The sequence below is a fragment of the Cygnus atratus genome, chromosome 24 (assembly GCF_013377495.2).
Source record: "Cygnus atratus isolate AKBS03 ecotype Queensland, Australia chromosome 24, CAtr_DNAZoo_HiC_assembly, whole genome shotgun sequence".
Classification (NCBI taxonomy): Eukaryota; Metazoa; Chordata; class Aves; order Anseriformes; family Anatidae; genus Cygnus; species Cygnus atratus.
In genome coordinates this window covers 1,907,734-1,924,559 of record NC_066385.1, presented here as the reverse complement: position 1 = coordinate 1,924,559, position 16,826 = coordinate 1,907,734, and the positions used below count along the sequence as shown (strand labels likewise).

General features: G+C 52.6%; 1 protein-coding gene across 1 annotated transcript; it reads right to left on the bottom strand.

Annotated features, from left to right (window-relative positions):
* Nucleotides 1–4,378: 4,378 nt before the first annotated feature.
* CD34 (CD34 molecule) lies at nt 4,379–16,259 on the bottom strand. Its single transcript, XM_035561593.2, has 8 exons — nt 16,181–16,259; nt 11,391–11,522; nt 10,350–10,645; nt 9,820–9,897; nt 7,423–7,570; nt 7,054–7,094; nt 6,122–6,286; nt 4,379–4,546 (listed from the first exon to the last, which is right to left on the bottom strand). Exons 1-8 carry the CDS (start codon nt 16,257–16,259, stop codon nt 4,379–4,381), a joined length of 1,107 nt encoding a protein of 368 aa, XP_035417486.1.
* Nucleotides 16,260–16,826: the final 567 nt, after the last annotated feature.

Below are 16,826 nucleotides of genomic sequence, written 5' to 3'. Positions count from 1 at the left end.
TCACCAGGATCTGGCTTTGGTTTTGGTAGCTGCCACAGTGCGATGGGCATGTGAGGCCTTAACCAGGAACTTTAGCACAAGACGCAGGCAGGTGCTTGGTGGGTGCTGCGGGGCAGCACCATGAGTAGGTGCTTGTGTGTGACAGATCCTGCCACTGAGGGGCCTCTGCCGCCAGGACGGGTCTTCCCCACCCCTTCCCCACCACTTCCCCATCAACAAAAAAAGAGATAAAGAACCAACAGCAGAGAAAGGAGATGCTTTTCCCTGGCCTGGGACTCGCCGCTTTTCTGTGAAGGGTTAGCAGTACTGATGTGCAGGAGTCTGCTCACCTGAGAGGGTTGTGCTGTTTTTACTGTGCACAACATGGAAGATAGTTAATAATACAATTACAGAATTAAAGAATCATTTAGGTTGGAAAAGACTTCTAAGATCATCAAGGCCAACCGTTAAATTAAAGCTTGTTTGCTCTGGTAAATTTGATTGGTTTCAGCAATACACAGAGCAAGCTATCTTAAACTCTCAGTAGCATTTTATGGCCATTCCTATTCAAAGGTGTTCCTTCATTCCTGAAAAAAGTCTGCGATTTCAGCCTCGGGAAGGACTTGGGGCTGCCTGGATGGGTGCCAGAGCTCCTGCCTCTGGTTCAGGCTAGGACACGGACGTGTCATTTAATGGCTATGTCACTGCTGAGCCACCCATAAATGCAGGTGAGTACCTCCCTCTATACTTAGCAGAAGTTCTGTGAGGCTTAAAGCACTTCAAAGCTCCAGGATGGAAATATTATATGTAGATTAAAAAATGAACAAACAAACAAAAAAAAATAACCCAACCTTGCTCCCAGTTTTAAACACTCCCTATGTTACTGGCACTTGCTCATGTTGTTCATGTCACTCCAGCTGACACTGAAATGCAGCCACCATTAAGCTGCAACATGAGATATTTATATTTGTATTTAACACCTTGTATTTACATTTGCCACCCCTTTCCCAGAGGATGCTTTCATGCTGATTATTTTCATCGGGGCATTTGATGTCGCTAGGAGAGTTCCCAGCAGCTACAGAGACTGTGCACACACCAGAGATGAGCAGGACAAGAGCACGAAGCAGGCTCCAGCCCTGAACCCCGCTCTTTGGTGGCCGAGCGAGGCGCTAGGGGAAGCCGAGAAAGATTTGGCGACCGCTAACAGAAGAAAAGCCCTTGCAGCGCAAGGCCCTGCAAGGGCTGGCGGCGGGGCAGGCAAGGAAGGGATGCGAGGAGGTTGATAAGGAAAGAATAACAACAACCCCTCGGTTTGGCCAGGGCTGAGCCTGCCTGTGTTTGCACATGGGCAGAAAGCTTCCTGAGCCGTTGTGCAGCCCTTTCCTCCGGGCTCGCTCCCTCGCTCCCTGCCTGGCCACAGCGCACTCAGCATTTCCGCCCGTCAGGATGTTTTAGAGAATGCTTTTGTTTTGCCACATCAATTGACCGCAGCTTTATTGTCTCAGTTTGGCTGTCGGACATACTCTGAGCTGTGAAAAACGCACCTGACTTTTGATTAGATCTTTCACTTGTGATGCAGCAAATAGTGCTGATTAGATAAACAGCTGCCAAAAGGGAAAAAAAAAAACAACAACAAAACACACACCACACACACAAAAAGTGCACACCACCCCTGTTCTGTGCTGCAGCAACAATGAAGCCTCCAGGAGAGTGTCCCCTGTGCTCTGCGGAGGCCAGGGCTCTCAGGCAAGTCCTTTCATTTCCCCATAGCCCGTTGCTGGGACGTCAGATTTCCCCATCTGCACCAGAACAGGCAGCGGTGGTTTCTCACCATACTCAGTGCAACCCCGGGTAATACCTGGGGCTTGGGGGTTCACGTCCAGCAAACAGGCACGAGGAAAGGGCAGGGAAGCCGAATGCAGTCCTGGAGAGAGGAGGCACCAGCCCCAAACCTCCTGTTCTCAGGGGAGCTCGAGCATCTCTGCTGGAGTGTAACTGAAGGACCCAGGGTGCCAGCCCATGTAACCCTGAGAGGTGATGGCACAGCCAAAAACATGACCCCGGGCAGCCCTACCAGTACCTTTGAGGCTTTGAAGGCACCACCTGCATAGCAATTAAAAGCATTTGATGTAAAAATGTGAAAAGGCATGGGAGGTGCAGGAGGAAGGGATTTAAGTGACCACCGTGCATGCTTTCTGCTGGGGGACCCAGCTCAGCCTGGGCCTCCAGGCTCTGCTGGTGGCATCCCGGTTGTGCCCGGTCAGAGCCTGGGGCAGGGTGTGCAGGAACAGCCCCTCCTGCAGCCAGATACCGAGCATCAGGCAGCGGCTCTCGGGGCCACAAAGAGCAATTCCAAATAGCAAAGCCTCCTAACTATATACTGAGAGCTGCAAAACCCCATAGCAAAAATACCGCTGCTTCTGCGGGACTTCTTCCCTCGCAGTGCACAGGGAGGAGCGAGCTCTTCTTCCTCCCCTGCTGGCAGAGCCAAAGCTAGGGGCTGAGCGCCTCTGTTTGCCTGGTGCACGGCCCTGCTCCGTTTCTCTCCAGCCGTTGCAGACAGCCCGGCACCAGCAAACCAACCGAGCTGCTCAGCTCCACTCTGAGTCAAAGCTGCAGTCCTCCCAGGTCCGAGCTGGGATCATTAGACAAATCACCTACCATGCGTTAACTCACAAAATAATTAGCCGACAGCCCCCCTGCACATGCTACACCGTGTCAGCTCCTCTGCCCAGAGACTTCCAGCCATCCCCTCCCAGCACCCTACAGCCTGGTCACTGCTGCAAACGCAGCCCGCGGGTCTGCCCCAGGTGCTCAGCCCCTCCGCCCGCATAGGGGAGGGATGGAGGTGGAAAACCCAGTGAAATCACAACTCCCTGAGTGCCCAGAGGAAGCCTTCACCTTCACCTTCACACACACACACGCGCGCACACAGCCCTGCTGCCAGGTCAGCCCCCAGCCAGCGGATCATGCCGTGAGACTGCAGCCTCATTTATTTATCCAGGAATTAGCAGCACATCGTAAACATCAGAAAATTAAACAAACGAGGTTTAATAATTCGATGTACGTCACTTGTCCTGCAAACGTGTTTGTTGAAAGACAGGGAGAAGGCGCACAGAACAAGCCACAGCTTTTAGTCATCGTGCTGCTGCTGGAAAACAAGGTCTCCGAGAGGCGTTGTCCGCTCGCCGTGCTGGCACACGGTGCAGCCAGAGCCACGCATCCCAGGGGGATAAACACGCAGTTGTTCCAAGGACACGGCAGCGAAGTTCATTTAAAACACTCACTTTTTTTTTTTTTTCCCCCACTGAGATTATTAACAATTAGGTTTGAGAGGAGCAATTCGCAGGGAAGCGGAACTAGGTAGGACTTGCTCCCGCTGTTGGCATTTCAGTGTTGGCCTTTTGTTACCGAAGTGAAAATACTTCTCTCTTTTTTTCCCCCACCTACCCGCTGCTGAATGCAGAGGGAGAAACATCCGTAGCAGGATCAGGGTTTCTGTCTAGCGGTTGTCAGACATGGAGCCGTTTGGTGTCTTTTATTCCCAATGTCCTATTTGCAATGGCCACAGTTGTGCCAGGGTGAGGGCGATGCCCCTGGGCACAGGCAGAGCTGTCCAGAGCCACTTCAGCTGTTTGCACCTCCCCTGCACACGAGGGACAGGGCACTTGCTGGGTCTTGTCAAACGCTGTCTCCAAGCCGGGAGATGAGGAGACCGGGGAAGGCGTCACTCTGAAACAACTACCTGCACAGTGGTAGGACTAACAAAAACAAGTTCAAGGTCTGGTCACACTTCAGCCTCCAATTCCCCATGGAAAGTTTTACACAGAGCTTCAGCAGATTTTACAGGAGAAGGAAATGCTAAAGAAGGCACAAAGCACAAGGAGGGGATTAAATGCCTGATGTTCTTAAAAGAGGAAGAAGTCCTGCACTTAAAGATGAGATAAAAACAACTCTGTTAACCATAATTCCCTGAAACCTGAGAGGTTTGTGTCACTGAAATCCCGATTTAACTACTTTAATCAGCCTAACACTCTGCCACCAAAAACTGTGGTTGTTTGGAGCCTGGATCAAGGCTTCAGCCTGCCTCTGCTGAGAAGCTGCTCGGGGGCTAAGTGCACTTGCGTTTCTCATTATGTGCTTTTAACAACAAAAGCAGAGAATGGCAGTAAAAAAGTTTCCTGTGTGGTCATCAGGAGAAGTAGGAGGCAGCAGAGAAGCAGCACTTGGGTAGCGCTGGAGTTTAATGTGCTTTAGGCAGATTTGAAAGTTCTTCACAGAAATGATTAAAAAAAAAAAAAAAAAAAAGTCTGCAGTCCCTCGCTGTCCACAGAAAACTCCTGCCCCCCCTTTGCTCTCCACTGCCCCCCGGCACCCCCCGGAGCCCCTCTCCGCGGGGTCACATCGGGGTGTCGGCGAGGCCGCGCTGCCCGGCGGAGCGGCCGTTGCGGGAGGCGCCGTTCTCCTGCGCCCCGTTCAGGCTGGGCTTCTCCTGCGGCTCGGGGCCGGCCACCGTCAGCGTGGGGCTTCCCTGGCTGCCGTTCTCCATGTCGTACTGGTCTTCGTCCTAAACAGGGGCATCGATAAGAAAGGCAGCGTTAGAGGAGGACGAGGGCTGGCAGCACCCAGCTCTGCCGCCGAGCTGTGGCTACCCACGGGCATGGGGATAGGAGCAGAGGGCCTGAGCCACGCCGTGCCCCAAGCTGGAATGCCAGCCACAAACTGTTTTTTTTTTTTTTTTTTTTTTTTTTTTCCTGGACCTGAAAAGAGAAGCCGTCAGGTTATTTTTGGGTAACCAGGCTTTGGACCTGCCTCAGGACTGCAGAGCTACCTGCTACAGACCAGCTCTGCTTTCACCTTGGCCAAGAATCGCCATGGAATGAAAGCTGAGGGAACTTCCCAGTTTCCTTTCCCTGTGCTTCTGTCCATCGGCTTGCAAACAGGTTCGCAGCTCGCAGCAGCACGCTAGCAGTTCAGGACTGCTCTCCAGCAGCTGAAGCCTGGAGGTGTGTGCAGGCCTGCAAATGCCAAGCTGTGCTCTGTGGCTCGTCACCCACACAGCCGTGAGGAGCTGCCGCTACCTCCCCGCAGGGTAGTGCCCCGTGTGCCCGAGAGCAGCAGATCCGATGGCGCTGCAGCACGCACTGGTGGCCCTGGGCTGAGGGTGAAGATCGCAGCTGGCAGCAGAGGAGAGCAGGGAGCTGGGTGCCAGCCCCACGCATCCCATGTGCATCTCCCAGCCTTTCATTAACTCCTCGCCTCCTCTCCAGCGAGGCGGAGCAGCAGCAGGGCCCTCGGCTGACACCCGTGCCCGTGGCAGCGAGGTCTGAGCGCTGGAAACTGGACTGACACTGCCACGCGTCTACACAGGCAGCTCCCGGCCACGTGCATGCCTTGGCTCCAGCAACCAGGGGACCATGGCCCAGGCTGTGCTGCTTGCATCTTGCACACGTGCTTGACTCCATGGCTGCACGTTGGATCAAGTCCCTCCTGGCAAGGAAACACTAACGGCTTGAGCAGCAACGGGGGAAAAGCCCGGCCCGTCCTCGCTGCAGTCCCCAAAATCACTGGCAAAGTGGGGCCCTGAGTGCACAGCCTGCCTGGAGGGGGGAACACAGGAGAATTTATTTTTTCTTTCTTTCTTGATATATTTTATTACCATTTCTTGTTAAGTGAGGGGAGAAATAGCCTTTATTACAGCATCAGTACAAGACAGACACACAACTCATTCTTAAAAGCAGCGAATGGAAAGTTAAAAGTGTGTCACTTTTAATGACAAATTCATAAGGTTTCGGTGTCTCTGGAGGGGTCTTGCTGGATGAGTTCTGACTGCTGAGCAAAAGCAAGTGTTAGACCTAGAGGCACGGGAGGGAAGGGGCGGTTTTCCCAAGCAGAGAGCTCCTTTCCAAAGGGCAGAGCAGGTTCCCTTCGCCCTGCATCTCACTCCCGTCCCCGTGCCCAGGCTGACCCAGCCACAAGCCACCATCCCCAGGTGGCAGCCAGCACGGGCTGGCTTGGTGGCCATCCTGCCATGCTGGGGACACGCACGGGCTGATGGAAATGAACCACAGGGTGCAGGGCCACCCATGGGCATCCCGCCAGCTCCTCGCTATTGGGCATTTTGCCACCTATAAGCACTAACCAGCCTCTGTCCTGCGGGGCTCCAGCTCCGCCGCTTCATCAGGAAGTATCCGGCCATGCCCAGGAACGCCAGTAAGAGGCCAGAAGTGACCAAAGCAGTCAGGGTCTTCCGAGAAAAGTCCTGGTGGCTCCTCACGCTCCCTCGCTGAAGGGATTTTATTCCGAACTGGAAAAACACCAAAGAGAGCCAAGAGTCTCCCAAACAGGAAACGTGTGCATCTGGTCCACAGGCACCAGGCCTTCAAACAATGCTGCTCTTCACCTCCCTTGTAAGCTGCACATAAACAGAGCTGGGCTTCCCTGCCCAAGAGAGGAGCTTTGCACTTGTGCTGTGAGCTTGCGCATCCTCAGCCGGAGGGGCTGCGTGGGCTTGATCCCATCCCAGCACCTGCTGCAGCACACCAAGGCTTTCTGCCATGGACAAGCGTGCTCAGGCCCGGAGATTTAGAGCATGTATCTGCACGGGGGAACTATCTCTGTGCACTGCTGCTGCAGTTCTGTTGGCTGCCATTTATATAGGCACCTGGAGTTCAGCTTTACAAGCTGATGGCAGCCTCACTGCAGTGTTGAGAGAAGGAATTAATTAATGTCAGCATGGTACTTTGAAGATGCAGAGTGCCAATTACATCCTAAGAGTTATTGTTGGTAACCAGTCCTTTTTAAAGAAAATACTACAGAATTTGGTGGCAACTATTTCTAGCATTTCTGCCTTCAGTGTTTGTACCAGTGGACTTAGAGCACTGCTGTGTGCAAAAATTTAAGATGGCATGTCCTGATCAGCAGGCTCAGCCCTGCCCAGCACAGGAATGAATGCTGCCTGCTCGTGGCGGGCACCGGCAACGTGCTCCAGGCTCAACTCGCAGCCTCAAGGTCTCCTTTCCCAGCCTCTCAGACCACCCAGCCTCTCCAGCTGGATACACCCCTAAAATTTACCTTTTCCCAGTGAGACTCCTGGAGCATATCTGTAGCAGGATCTGCAATTTTTAAAACAGGAGAAGCACGTTATGTCGAAGGTAACACCGCAGGTGATGTCAGCGTTGGAGAGCCTGGCTGGTGCTGAGCACAGCGGAGCTGTGAGCCCCTTCACTGTGCTGGAGGCAATGCCATGGCTCCATGGCTCTAGCAAAACCCAGGAAGAAAGATCCGTAGCTGCAGAGACATCTCCTCGCAGGCTGTGCGTGAGGATTTGTGTCCTGCAGAGACCACCAGCCTCTCTCCGCAAACCATCCCCTCTCCCATGGCCCATGCTGAGGTTGTTACCCAGCAGCACCACCACCAGCCGAAGGAATTAACACCACTGACCTGTCTCATTGACGAGGATGAGGAGCAGACAGTCGTGGTCCACCTCAGACTTAGCGAGTTTAATGTGGCAGGGGGAGGGAACGGGGCGGGTGCTCTCCTCACATATTGCACTCCACAAGTCCGATCCCTTCATCTCTAAAAATTGTTTCTGCAAAATTTTCAAGCAAACAGCCATTAAACCAGCCACACGACTAAGTCTCCATCCCACCTACACTTGTGATGTGCCTCCTAGTAGTAAGGCGCATTCACCCTCTGTGTTTTGGTGGCTTATCTGTGCTGTGCACAGCTGAGCAGAGGTAGTCACTAGCGACAAACTACACCGGGGTGTCAGACCTTCAAATCCCACCTCAACACTGCTTTGTGCCCCAATACCGACAGCTAAAATAATAGAGATATTTATTTCTTGATTCCTAACTTAACTAGAATAAATGAAATTAAGACATTAATAGCAATCCTGCAAGCGGCATTTAAACGAAGCTAAATTTAGGATCTGTGTTGCATGGCAAGTCCCTCCAGTTTTTGGACTGAGCAAGCAGCCTGAAGAGCCCTATTGTTTCAGAATCCCAGGCAGGGGCTGGGAAAGGAGGGAAATAACAAAGAAGCATTTAGCCTTCCTGTTTAGGAAATGTCTTCAGTGTTTTTGCTAGGTTGCTGATCAAAGGCTATGCAAAAAAATACAAATTTCTCACTTTTTAGAGCTGAACCGACTCTTGGGTGGAAGAGGAAGAGGGGAGCGGAGCTGCAGGGGCAGTCCCCGCCTCAGACAGGGCAGGCCTTCTCCTCTCATCTATTTTCGGAGGCAGTCAGGCTCGGAGGCACAGCCCCCAGCTGCTAACAGAGCAGCTGAACCCCCTGCCCTGCCCCAGCCTCGACCCGTCCAGCGACGGGGGGCTTCGCAGCCCCTGCTGCCCCACAGCTCCGCGCCCTCCGGGTTGGCCTTGGGATCCCCCGCCAACACGCACGCGTAGCATGCAAAACTGCAGAGACCTATCTGTGGGAGAATAACAAACAAATCAGTTTCAGCTGTCTCTGTAAAGCTTGGCTTGGAGCTAGGAAGGCCAAGATGGAACAAGAGGCTCGAGTGCGTGTTTTCCTTTCTCCACTGTGGAAAGAACTCATCCGCGTGTCAGAATTTCCCTTTGCAATTAGCACCGCTGGGTGCCAGCTTATTGCTCATTTGCTTTGGGAAAGGCCAGCAGGAAAGAGAGACACGGCCGGTCCCTCCTATCTGCCCCCTTCTCAGGCACTCTTATCTGTTTCCCAGGTCCAGCAGCCGCCACCACGGCCGGGGCTGAGCCGCTTTCCCACCCGCTGCCGAGCTGGGGGGCACCGGGAGGTGGGCTGCGGGTGAAGGCTGCCCTGCACGCGTGGATTTAGCGGGGCTGCTGGGCTCCCCTTGCACAAAAGGAAGGCTAAGAGCTCGTGGTGACACCATGGGGATATTCTGCATGTTACGTGCGCACCCATCTATGTCTCTGCCACCCGTAAGGCTGAGCCAGGAGGTGCCGTTGCCACTAGATGGCAGCTGAGATCGGGCCGCTCCCGCCCGCTGGGGTTTCCATACCAATCCTTGCTAAACCGCAACCACCATAAACACGAGCAAGCCGAAACGGCTTTTATTTAATAGGCCATTTGCGGAGAGAAGGCAAGTAGGAATTCACTCATCCTAAGCGGTCGCAGCACGGCTGGCCAGCAGAAGTAAAATTAATCACTGTCGTTCCACACCCAGGGCATTGCCAAGTCTGCTCTCCCACAACGTCCAACACCATCTGGCCCCTGCTGCAGGTTCCACCCCCTGCACGAAAGGGTTATCTCCTCCCACCCTCAGCAGCACCTCAGCCGACCCTGCCTCGCTTTTATAAATGGTTCGGGCTTGGTGCAAAAAGCCAAGGGCAGTTGCAGAGCGCCTGGGTTTCCCTTGGGAGTGAGCACGGATGGGGACACTGTGCTGCTAGCCGTGCTCCTTCAGATGGCCTGGTCACCTTCCTAGGGCAGCTGGCAAGACAAAAAACGGCAACTGCGTTCCCAACGGGGAAGAGGAAGAACAACAACAAAGGCGATTTCCCGTTGAACATGGTTGAAGAGACTTCAGAAGCTAAACCGGTCCCAGAGCTTAATGATGAAAAAGGAGGTTTTATGCAACCTGGAGGCTGGATTCCCCTGGGACTGCTGCAATTGTCCCCTTGGGATCCTCCTGAGACTGCTGCAGTCATCCCCATCTCAGTTTACTGGGCTCAGCCCAAATAATGGGGCAAGCTCTCCACCCTAGACTGACTCCCAGGTATGGTGGCCCCATTGCTGCCAGCCCAAGAACATTGCAGGACCACGCCCTTGGTGCCTGCTTGCCCCGTCTCCTCCTGCTCGCCACCCCCTTGGAAACACAGGGCTGCAACTCACGCAGGTGTTGGACTCGTTGAGGCGCAAGCAGATGGCTCCAGTGTCGCTCACGTCTTTGACGTTGTGGCATGTGATGGGCTGGAAGGCAAAAAGCAGTGCTAGGGTTAGTGAACTGCTGGGGTTTTGCACGATGTCCAAAATGCACAGCTGCATGGTTTTAAAGACAGACCCTCCAGAGAGCCTGTGCCTGTCTCACCCCTGCTCAACAGCTGCAAGCCCCGGCTCATGCTGAAGTCCCCGATTACCTCCTGCACGCAGGGTGCTGCCGGCAGCAATTTGCAGGGCTCTGCGGTGCCCGCCGGTCCAGGCCGGACTGCACAAGCTCCATCACTGGCTTTCACCGAGGTTCAGCCCCACCTAACCATGCAACCTGCACCACACATCCAGATGGGTCTGGGAGCAAGACTCATGCTTCTTAATCACTTACAGCCCTGAGGCAAAGCCGCCCACCCTCCCAGCAGTGCGGGAGCACCAGTCAGGACCAGTGTGAGGGGCGCAAGCGAGCTGCAGCTCCAGCCACCTCCTCTCACCTTGGGGACACTGCTTGCTACGTGTGGCTGTGTGCTGGCCTCTGAGACAGACTTCAGCTCAGGGGTGGCTGTGGAGCTCAGCAGGGCCAGCGTGGATTCTTGGGTGGCTTCTGTTGTGCTGATGTGGACCTCTGGGGTTGGTGTCATGGAGACCCCACTGCTTGCATCCTCCGGGGGTAGGTGGGTGCCCAGCACCTGCGGGGGGGCTCTGCTGGGCTGTGAGCTTGGCTGTGGGCTTGTCTGAACACTGCTGAGCCCTGGGGAGCTGGGGCTGACTGCAGCGGGTCCGTCTGTGTCTGCAGTTTAGAAGAAATGCAGTGAAAAAAGATGCAGGGGGAAGCTTAAGTCCTGTACAATCAGTGCGTGGCATTGCGATGACTGAAGTACAATATTGATTTGTCATAGCCAGCAGCACCAGAACATGTTATTGGCTGTATAAGAAACACGCATTAGACTTGCTTCAGTTACCTAATTGTTACATGCACTTTGTAATCTGTTTACAATTGCCTAATTTCCTGGGCACACGCTGCAACACAGCGAAGATGCCATTGCCTGACCTCCCTGCGTTGCCCTCACCCCCCCTTGACCCAGAGTCCTCAAATTGCTGCTCCAATTTCAGACATCACAGGGACAGACAACGTTCAGCTGTTTGAGGGTCTCTGCTTCAAGCCCGCCACAGCATTGGCCTCTCATCAGCAAGGCTGGCAGGCCTCTTATGGGTGCCATTTGCTGAGTGTGCCGTAGGTACGCTGGGATAAAAGATTAACGAGCACTTCATCCCATCACCTCCTGGCTGTTCTGTGAAGGGAATGGGTCTAAGCCACCAGGCCTGAAGACAGATAATGCCAGGTTGCCCAGGTGTGATTTTTGCACGAGAATAAAGCATCGCACATTCCTAGAAGCCTCATTTTTGAGAGCACAACCCATACCCTGACCGCATGGTTTCTTAGGGCACGCTGCACCTGTGCACTATTATTTAGTGGTCTGATCAAAACCTGATCAAAACCACAGCTGCTATGGGGAACGCAGGGGCGCGATTACCGGGGCTTTCTGGTGTCGGCGTGGCGCTGCCCAGGGCGCCGGTGGCTGCCAAGCTGCCGGTTCCGCTCAGTTCTGTCTCCGTGGCCGGGGCTGTTGGAGCCGGGGCATCCGTCGGGCTGTCAGCAGCGGTGCCTGGGGGAGAGGGAGCATTAGGAGCTGTAGCCGGCCCCCACCCGGCCCCTGGGTGCCTGCAACGCAGGGAGGGGTCAGCTGCCTTCGCAAATTCGCTTTCTTCTTGCCCCAAAATGGCAGGCTGCCCTGAGCTCGCATGGGGGAAGTCCAGAGACTAAACAGGTCAGCGGGGTGAGCATCAAAGGCTCAGCACAGCCCCTGCAGAGGCTCCGGGGGTAGCGCCGGAGGAGGGCAGGATTGTTTCTGCCCCTAGCCTGTGCATCCTTGGCCTTATCAAGGGATGCATAAGCAAGCAGAGCTCAGCACAAAGCTGGATTGTATAGCAGTTTGAGTTTATAACCCTTGGAGGAAAGACTCAGGCCTTGGAAGAGATCGCTTGTGTGCCTCAGGAAAAATAAGTTGGATTTGCAGTTGCAGGCACAATCTCAAAGTAAATAGAAACATTCCCATTGGCTTGGGATCAGGCTCTGACTCATGAGCAAAAACATCTTTGGAGGTAAAACAGAATGTTTGGAGAATCGCTTGTTGCTCTAACTTAAAGTTTATGTATTGCTTCCTGGTATGTTACAAAGATGACACTTCCAGCTTTCCCTTCTGCCATGAACTTTATGAGTCAGTGAAAATGCATTTATTAACCTTTTATATTCCTGAGATCTACTCCCACTTCTTACAAGCAGCTTTGGTCCCTACTCCAGGGCTGTTTCTGCTTAAGACTCTTATCCAGACGCTAAAGAGAAAATAATATAAAATGCACTGTTTCACTTGTATCCCTGCCCAGCAGCCCGCGCTCCAAGGAGCATTACTTCACCCTTCCCGACAGTGAGCAGCACTGGCCCGGCCCGATCAGCGCCAGGCCGAATGCCCTGAACGCACCTTTGGGTGCTGGGCACCTCAGCACCACCGTGGTTGCTGTGTTTCTACATGGAGATATCAGCACTGTGCTGGCAGAGGTCCAAAGGACCCTGGGGTCTGTGAGAAGCCCATGCGGGGCCGTGTGGTGGTTGCGGCCGGCCGGGCTGCAGCTGCTGTGGGGCCGCAGCGTGGGGCCCTGCTGAGGGCCGGTGCAGGTGGGCTGGAGCCGGGATTAGGGGCTCTGGCAGGGCTCTTGTTCAAGGGAGGGGTCTCTCCCCTCCACAGGCAGTTCAGTTCCAGCCGGTTAAATCACCACATTTTTCTGATGAATTTTAACAAATCAAAACCAGGAGACATGACTGCGTGCCCAGAACCGTAAGTAGCACGAAGTGAAATCCACTCTTTGCATACGGCTTTGTGCTTGCATGGACATTAACCGGAAACTTTACATCATTGGAACTGGACTTGACCTCCCAAAGAGCCACAGCCACCCAAGCACCTTTGAACTATTCCAGATGTTTGTACAGCACCAGAGGTATTTCTAATCAAAGCCTTTTCACCACTGAATATCATAAATTGAAGCCTGGATTACTGCTCAGTGCAATTTGCAAGAAGACTTGTTGCATAGCATTTCTTTTTCTTCCCTTTATTGTAGCATATGCAGGCAATTTTATAGAAAACAGGGCTAAGTTTTTTTCAAGCCTTAGGACTCATGAGATAAATAATGATCCAGATGTGAGCTCGATAATCCACGTGGTGCTCCACTAAAGTGGGTCATTTATTGCACCATACATTTTTAGTAGCTTTGCTAAACTTTGTCAATTTGTTAGTATTAAGGGTTTGAGAGTTTAAGCCAAGCCATTTATTAACCTCAGAGAAATCTTCACCTGGTAGTGAAGCACATGCAGGAGCAAAAGACTGTAGGTATGTGGAAGAAAACCATACTTCATAGTATCTAATTTACCTATTAGTAAAATAAGTAAAAAAAAGTAAAAATAGTAAATGCTTCTGATGTATATGATTGTTGTTAAAGATATGTTAATAATGGGGTTTAGGAATGATCCCAGCTCAGACCAACTGAAAAAAGGCAACATTATAGATGTTAGAGCAGATGACTGGGTCCAGCACTCATCCCTGAGTGCTATATCTATGTAGAAGGCAAAACTCCACAATGGCAAAAACTCAGAAAACACAAGAAAAGTTTCCATACTTTGTGCCCTACTTCGCACCCCCACCAAACTAACCGCAGCGTTTTCTCCCCTGCATCTCCATCCCACAAGGCAGAAGGTGAAGCCCCTGGGAGATTCCCCAGACGGTGACTCTGTGCCGAGAGCAGCTGCTCTGCGCCGCCACCAGCTCTCCCGGTGAACCTGCCGCTAGTGGCGTGCCTACTTCAGTGCTCTGACACAGAAAGCCCGGCAAGGTAGCTTCTCAAGCTCTGCGTTTAACAAAGACTTTGAGAAAGCCATCCCAAGGCTCCAGCAGCCGCAGGGCTGCGGCCGAGCATCCCCGACGCAGCGAGCCAGCGCCATGGGATCCAGTGGGGCACGGAGCAGGGCAGCAGCTCTCGGAGCCGCTGCTCGGAGGGCTCCAGCCTACATTACTCACACATGTCCAGCTTCATTGCTCTCAGCCATGTGGCAGGAACTCAGGCGGGCGGAGCCCTCTTCCCTCTGGAAATATCTGATAAAATCCCTTCCCGCCCCCGTTCCCTTCTCCGGCAGCCCCAGACAGGATATGGGTGTGGGGCCGAGGCACGGAGGGGCTGTGGGATGCTGGGGGCTCCCCCCATGGCTGCCCCATGAGCAGCCCGGGTCTGGTCCTTGCTCGGTGCCCACTGCTACCCCTGCCTGGCACGGCCGTGGTGTGCAGCCCTCCGCAGGGCCTGCGGCTCGCATGGCTGGGGCTTCAAAAGCCCCTTTTGCTTCCCTGATTTTCAACCCTTTTCTAGTTCTTGCAAAAGAAAATAAGGAAGGAAAGAACGCTTTACAATGACAGGAGACTTAAGAAGGAAAAATATCAAGCCTGGCAAAGATGAATAAAAATGATACAGGCCAAAAGTGCTCGTATTGGAACAAGTAGAACACAGTTTCTCTTCCCCGTACAGGCATCAAGCCAAGCCCCGTGGTTTATCAGCACCCCATTTCCAGTGGCTCCAGTCCTGCTGCACCTTCCCTCCTGCTCTACAGTTTCAGTGCAGCTCAGCAGCTCCCTGAAGGACCAGGCAAAGCCCAGCACTGAGCATTTCACAGGTAATTTGCTCCCATCGAGGCTGGGCAAGGCTGCTTGTTGCTCTGGAGCCAAACTGTGCCTGGCAGATGTTGGGCACGGGGCCTTCGTCCTCCTTGTTCCGCACCTACAAGAGGTGTTTGTAGAAGACCCGCAACAGCCCCGGCTTGGCACAGGGCTTTTTCCTTCTGTAAAAGCAAGCAGCTTCAGCCGGAGCTGTGCTGGAGGGCATCCCAGGGACAGGGCCACCCTCAGCGGTGCTGCCAGGAGCCGCCCTGAGCACAAAATCCCCAGAATCAGGGTTTCCAACGGGAGTTGCACAACTGAAACCTTCACTGAATTCCCTCGGGCTCCCCAAATGGTTGAGGAGCACGCACAGCTCCCGGGATGAGCTTCCTCATTTCCCTTGCTCTGCGTTGCAGTTACACCGGACAAAAATCAACCTCTCCTACTTGCCGGAGAGCTGGAAGTGTTAATAAAGCAATGCCATAGCCTGCAGAAATGTAGAGCATTGCCTGTGCCAGCAAAAGGAATGACATTTTGCAGCATTAAACCAACCCCCTGTCGCCCAGTAGCTCTGTCTTTGCAAAGACAAAGCTTTTTATCACTTTTGTATCACTTCTGCTTTGTACTACAAGCAACTCAGATTTCTCATTTCAGGTAAACACTTTTGTCTCACACCTTGCTCACTGCAGACCACAAGGTATTCCTGAATTTCACCTGAGAGGCTTTGTTTTTCCCTTCCTGTAAAATTAACATAGACTGGCAGGTCAGGCACAATGGCTGGGTGAGCAATCCACCCTGGCAGCAAAGGGAACATGAAAGGAGCGCCACGAAACAGAAGAACAGAATATAGCAAATTCTTTCAATAGAGCCAGTCACTCACATTCACGGGAGTAAGGAAAAATTGCATTTGACGAGGCACCCGCAGGTTCTTGGCTTCTGTCCCAGCACACTATGCAGCTCACGGAGTGCTGCTTCACATTTTAGTCCCTTTTTATTACATTATGGTTGTTGGGTTTGGGACGAAAATGATAATATTTCCATAAAATTTGGCCCTTTATTCATTTATTTTTTCATATGATGAATATTTGAAGAGCTGGAATAGGAGATTTTAATATTTATAGAGGCTCATCTAATTTTCAGAAAATGTTTAGTTCCCACCACAAAACAAAAGCAAGGCTAATTTTACACCAATGCAGACTTGAACTGTGGACGCACTCCACAGCTTCGCACACTGCGCCTGCATCCCCTTGTGTTATCTTGAATATGCCTTCTTTTAGGGAGCTGTCATATCTTGATTGCTCTCCTTTTCAAATCAGCAGCATTCTGTTTGCAGCACATTGCTGTAAATGTGTTGGGCAGGATGTCTAATGCAGCGTTGCTCTGTAAAATGTCATTACAGAGTTCTTTATGTGAAATTGCAATCTGCTCCAGTCCCACTAAACACTCATTAAAACGCATTCCCCCCAGCTTGCTCTTTCAGAAGTTACAAAGCAGTTGCCCCATGCACTATCCCCATGCTGTGCTATTTCTCAGTGACTGTAACCCTGATATTTTCTGCAGTCCATACTCACCAGACAACTTCACAACACAGAATGCAATCCAGAAAAGCTGCCTCCACTTCATTATTTTAAAACTTCCCCAGAACAGCATTCCTGCTTGCAGCTCCCAGTACAACTGGAGGTTGCTTTGACAGCACTTGGATTTTCAGCTCTGCAGCAGCTCTGCTGAGCTCATATAGCTTGGTTTGAGTTCAAGTCCTTGAGATCACTCGGTGCTGGGGTGGGTTTCTCTTCAGGGGTTGTGCTTCTGGTTCAAGACTGCGAGGTGGAGTTCTGTCTCATTTGATTTCACAGTTTTATATAGTTCATGGCAACCTCACTATCACTTAGGTAATTTTCTCCTCCCCGCTTTCCTGCCAGCACTTCCAAACAAACAAACGAGCAACCGTCTCCCCCAGCAAAGGAGCCCAAAGCCCTGGCCGTGCTTAACCCTTTCCTGAGATCTGCTGCCCCACTCCTGAGAGCCCCAGCCCCAGGGAGCAGCCACCAGGCACTGTCTGTGCCGTGGGAAGAGGGGAACTCCGAAAACTGGCTTTTGAATCCAAGATTTTCTCAGCAAATTAAGCAAGGAACTCAAGGATGTGAAATCACCACTGACCTGGAGAGAAGTAACTCCATTAGCTTCACTAAATTTACTTCAGTCAAACAGAGAACGTGA

Excerpts from the sequence above, each read along its gene's own strand:
- CD34 (XM_035561593.2), bottom strand. The coding sequence starts at position 16,259 with ATGCTGTTCTGGGGAAGTTTTAAAATAATGAAGTGGAGGCAGCTTTTC. Across the intron at positions 10,646-11,390 it reads GCCGACACCAGAAAGCCCCG|ACACAGACGGACCCGCTGCA; the intron begins GTAATCGCGCCC and ends TCTAAACTGCAG. Across the intron at positions 7,095-7,422 it reads CATCCTCGTCAATGAGACAG|ATCCTGCTACAGATATGCTC; the intron begins GTCAGTGGTGTT and ends TAAAAATTGCAG.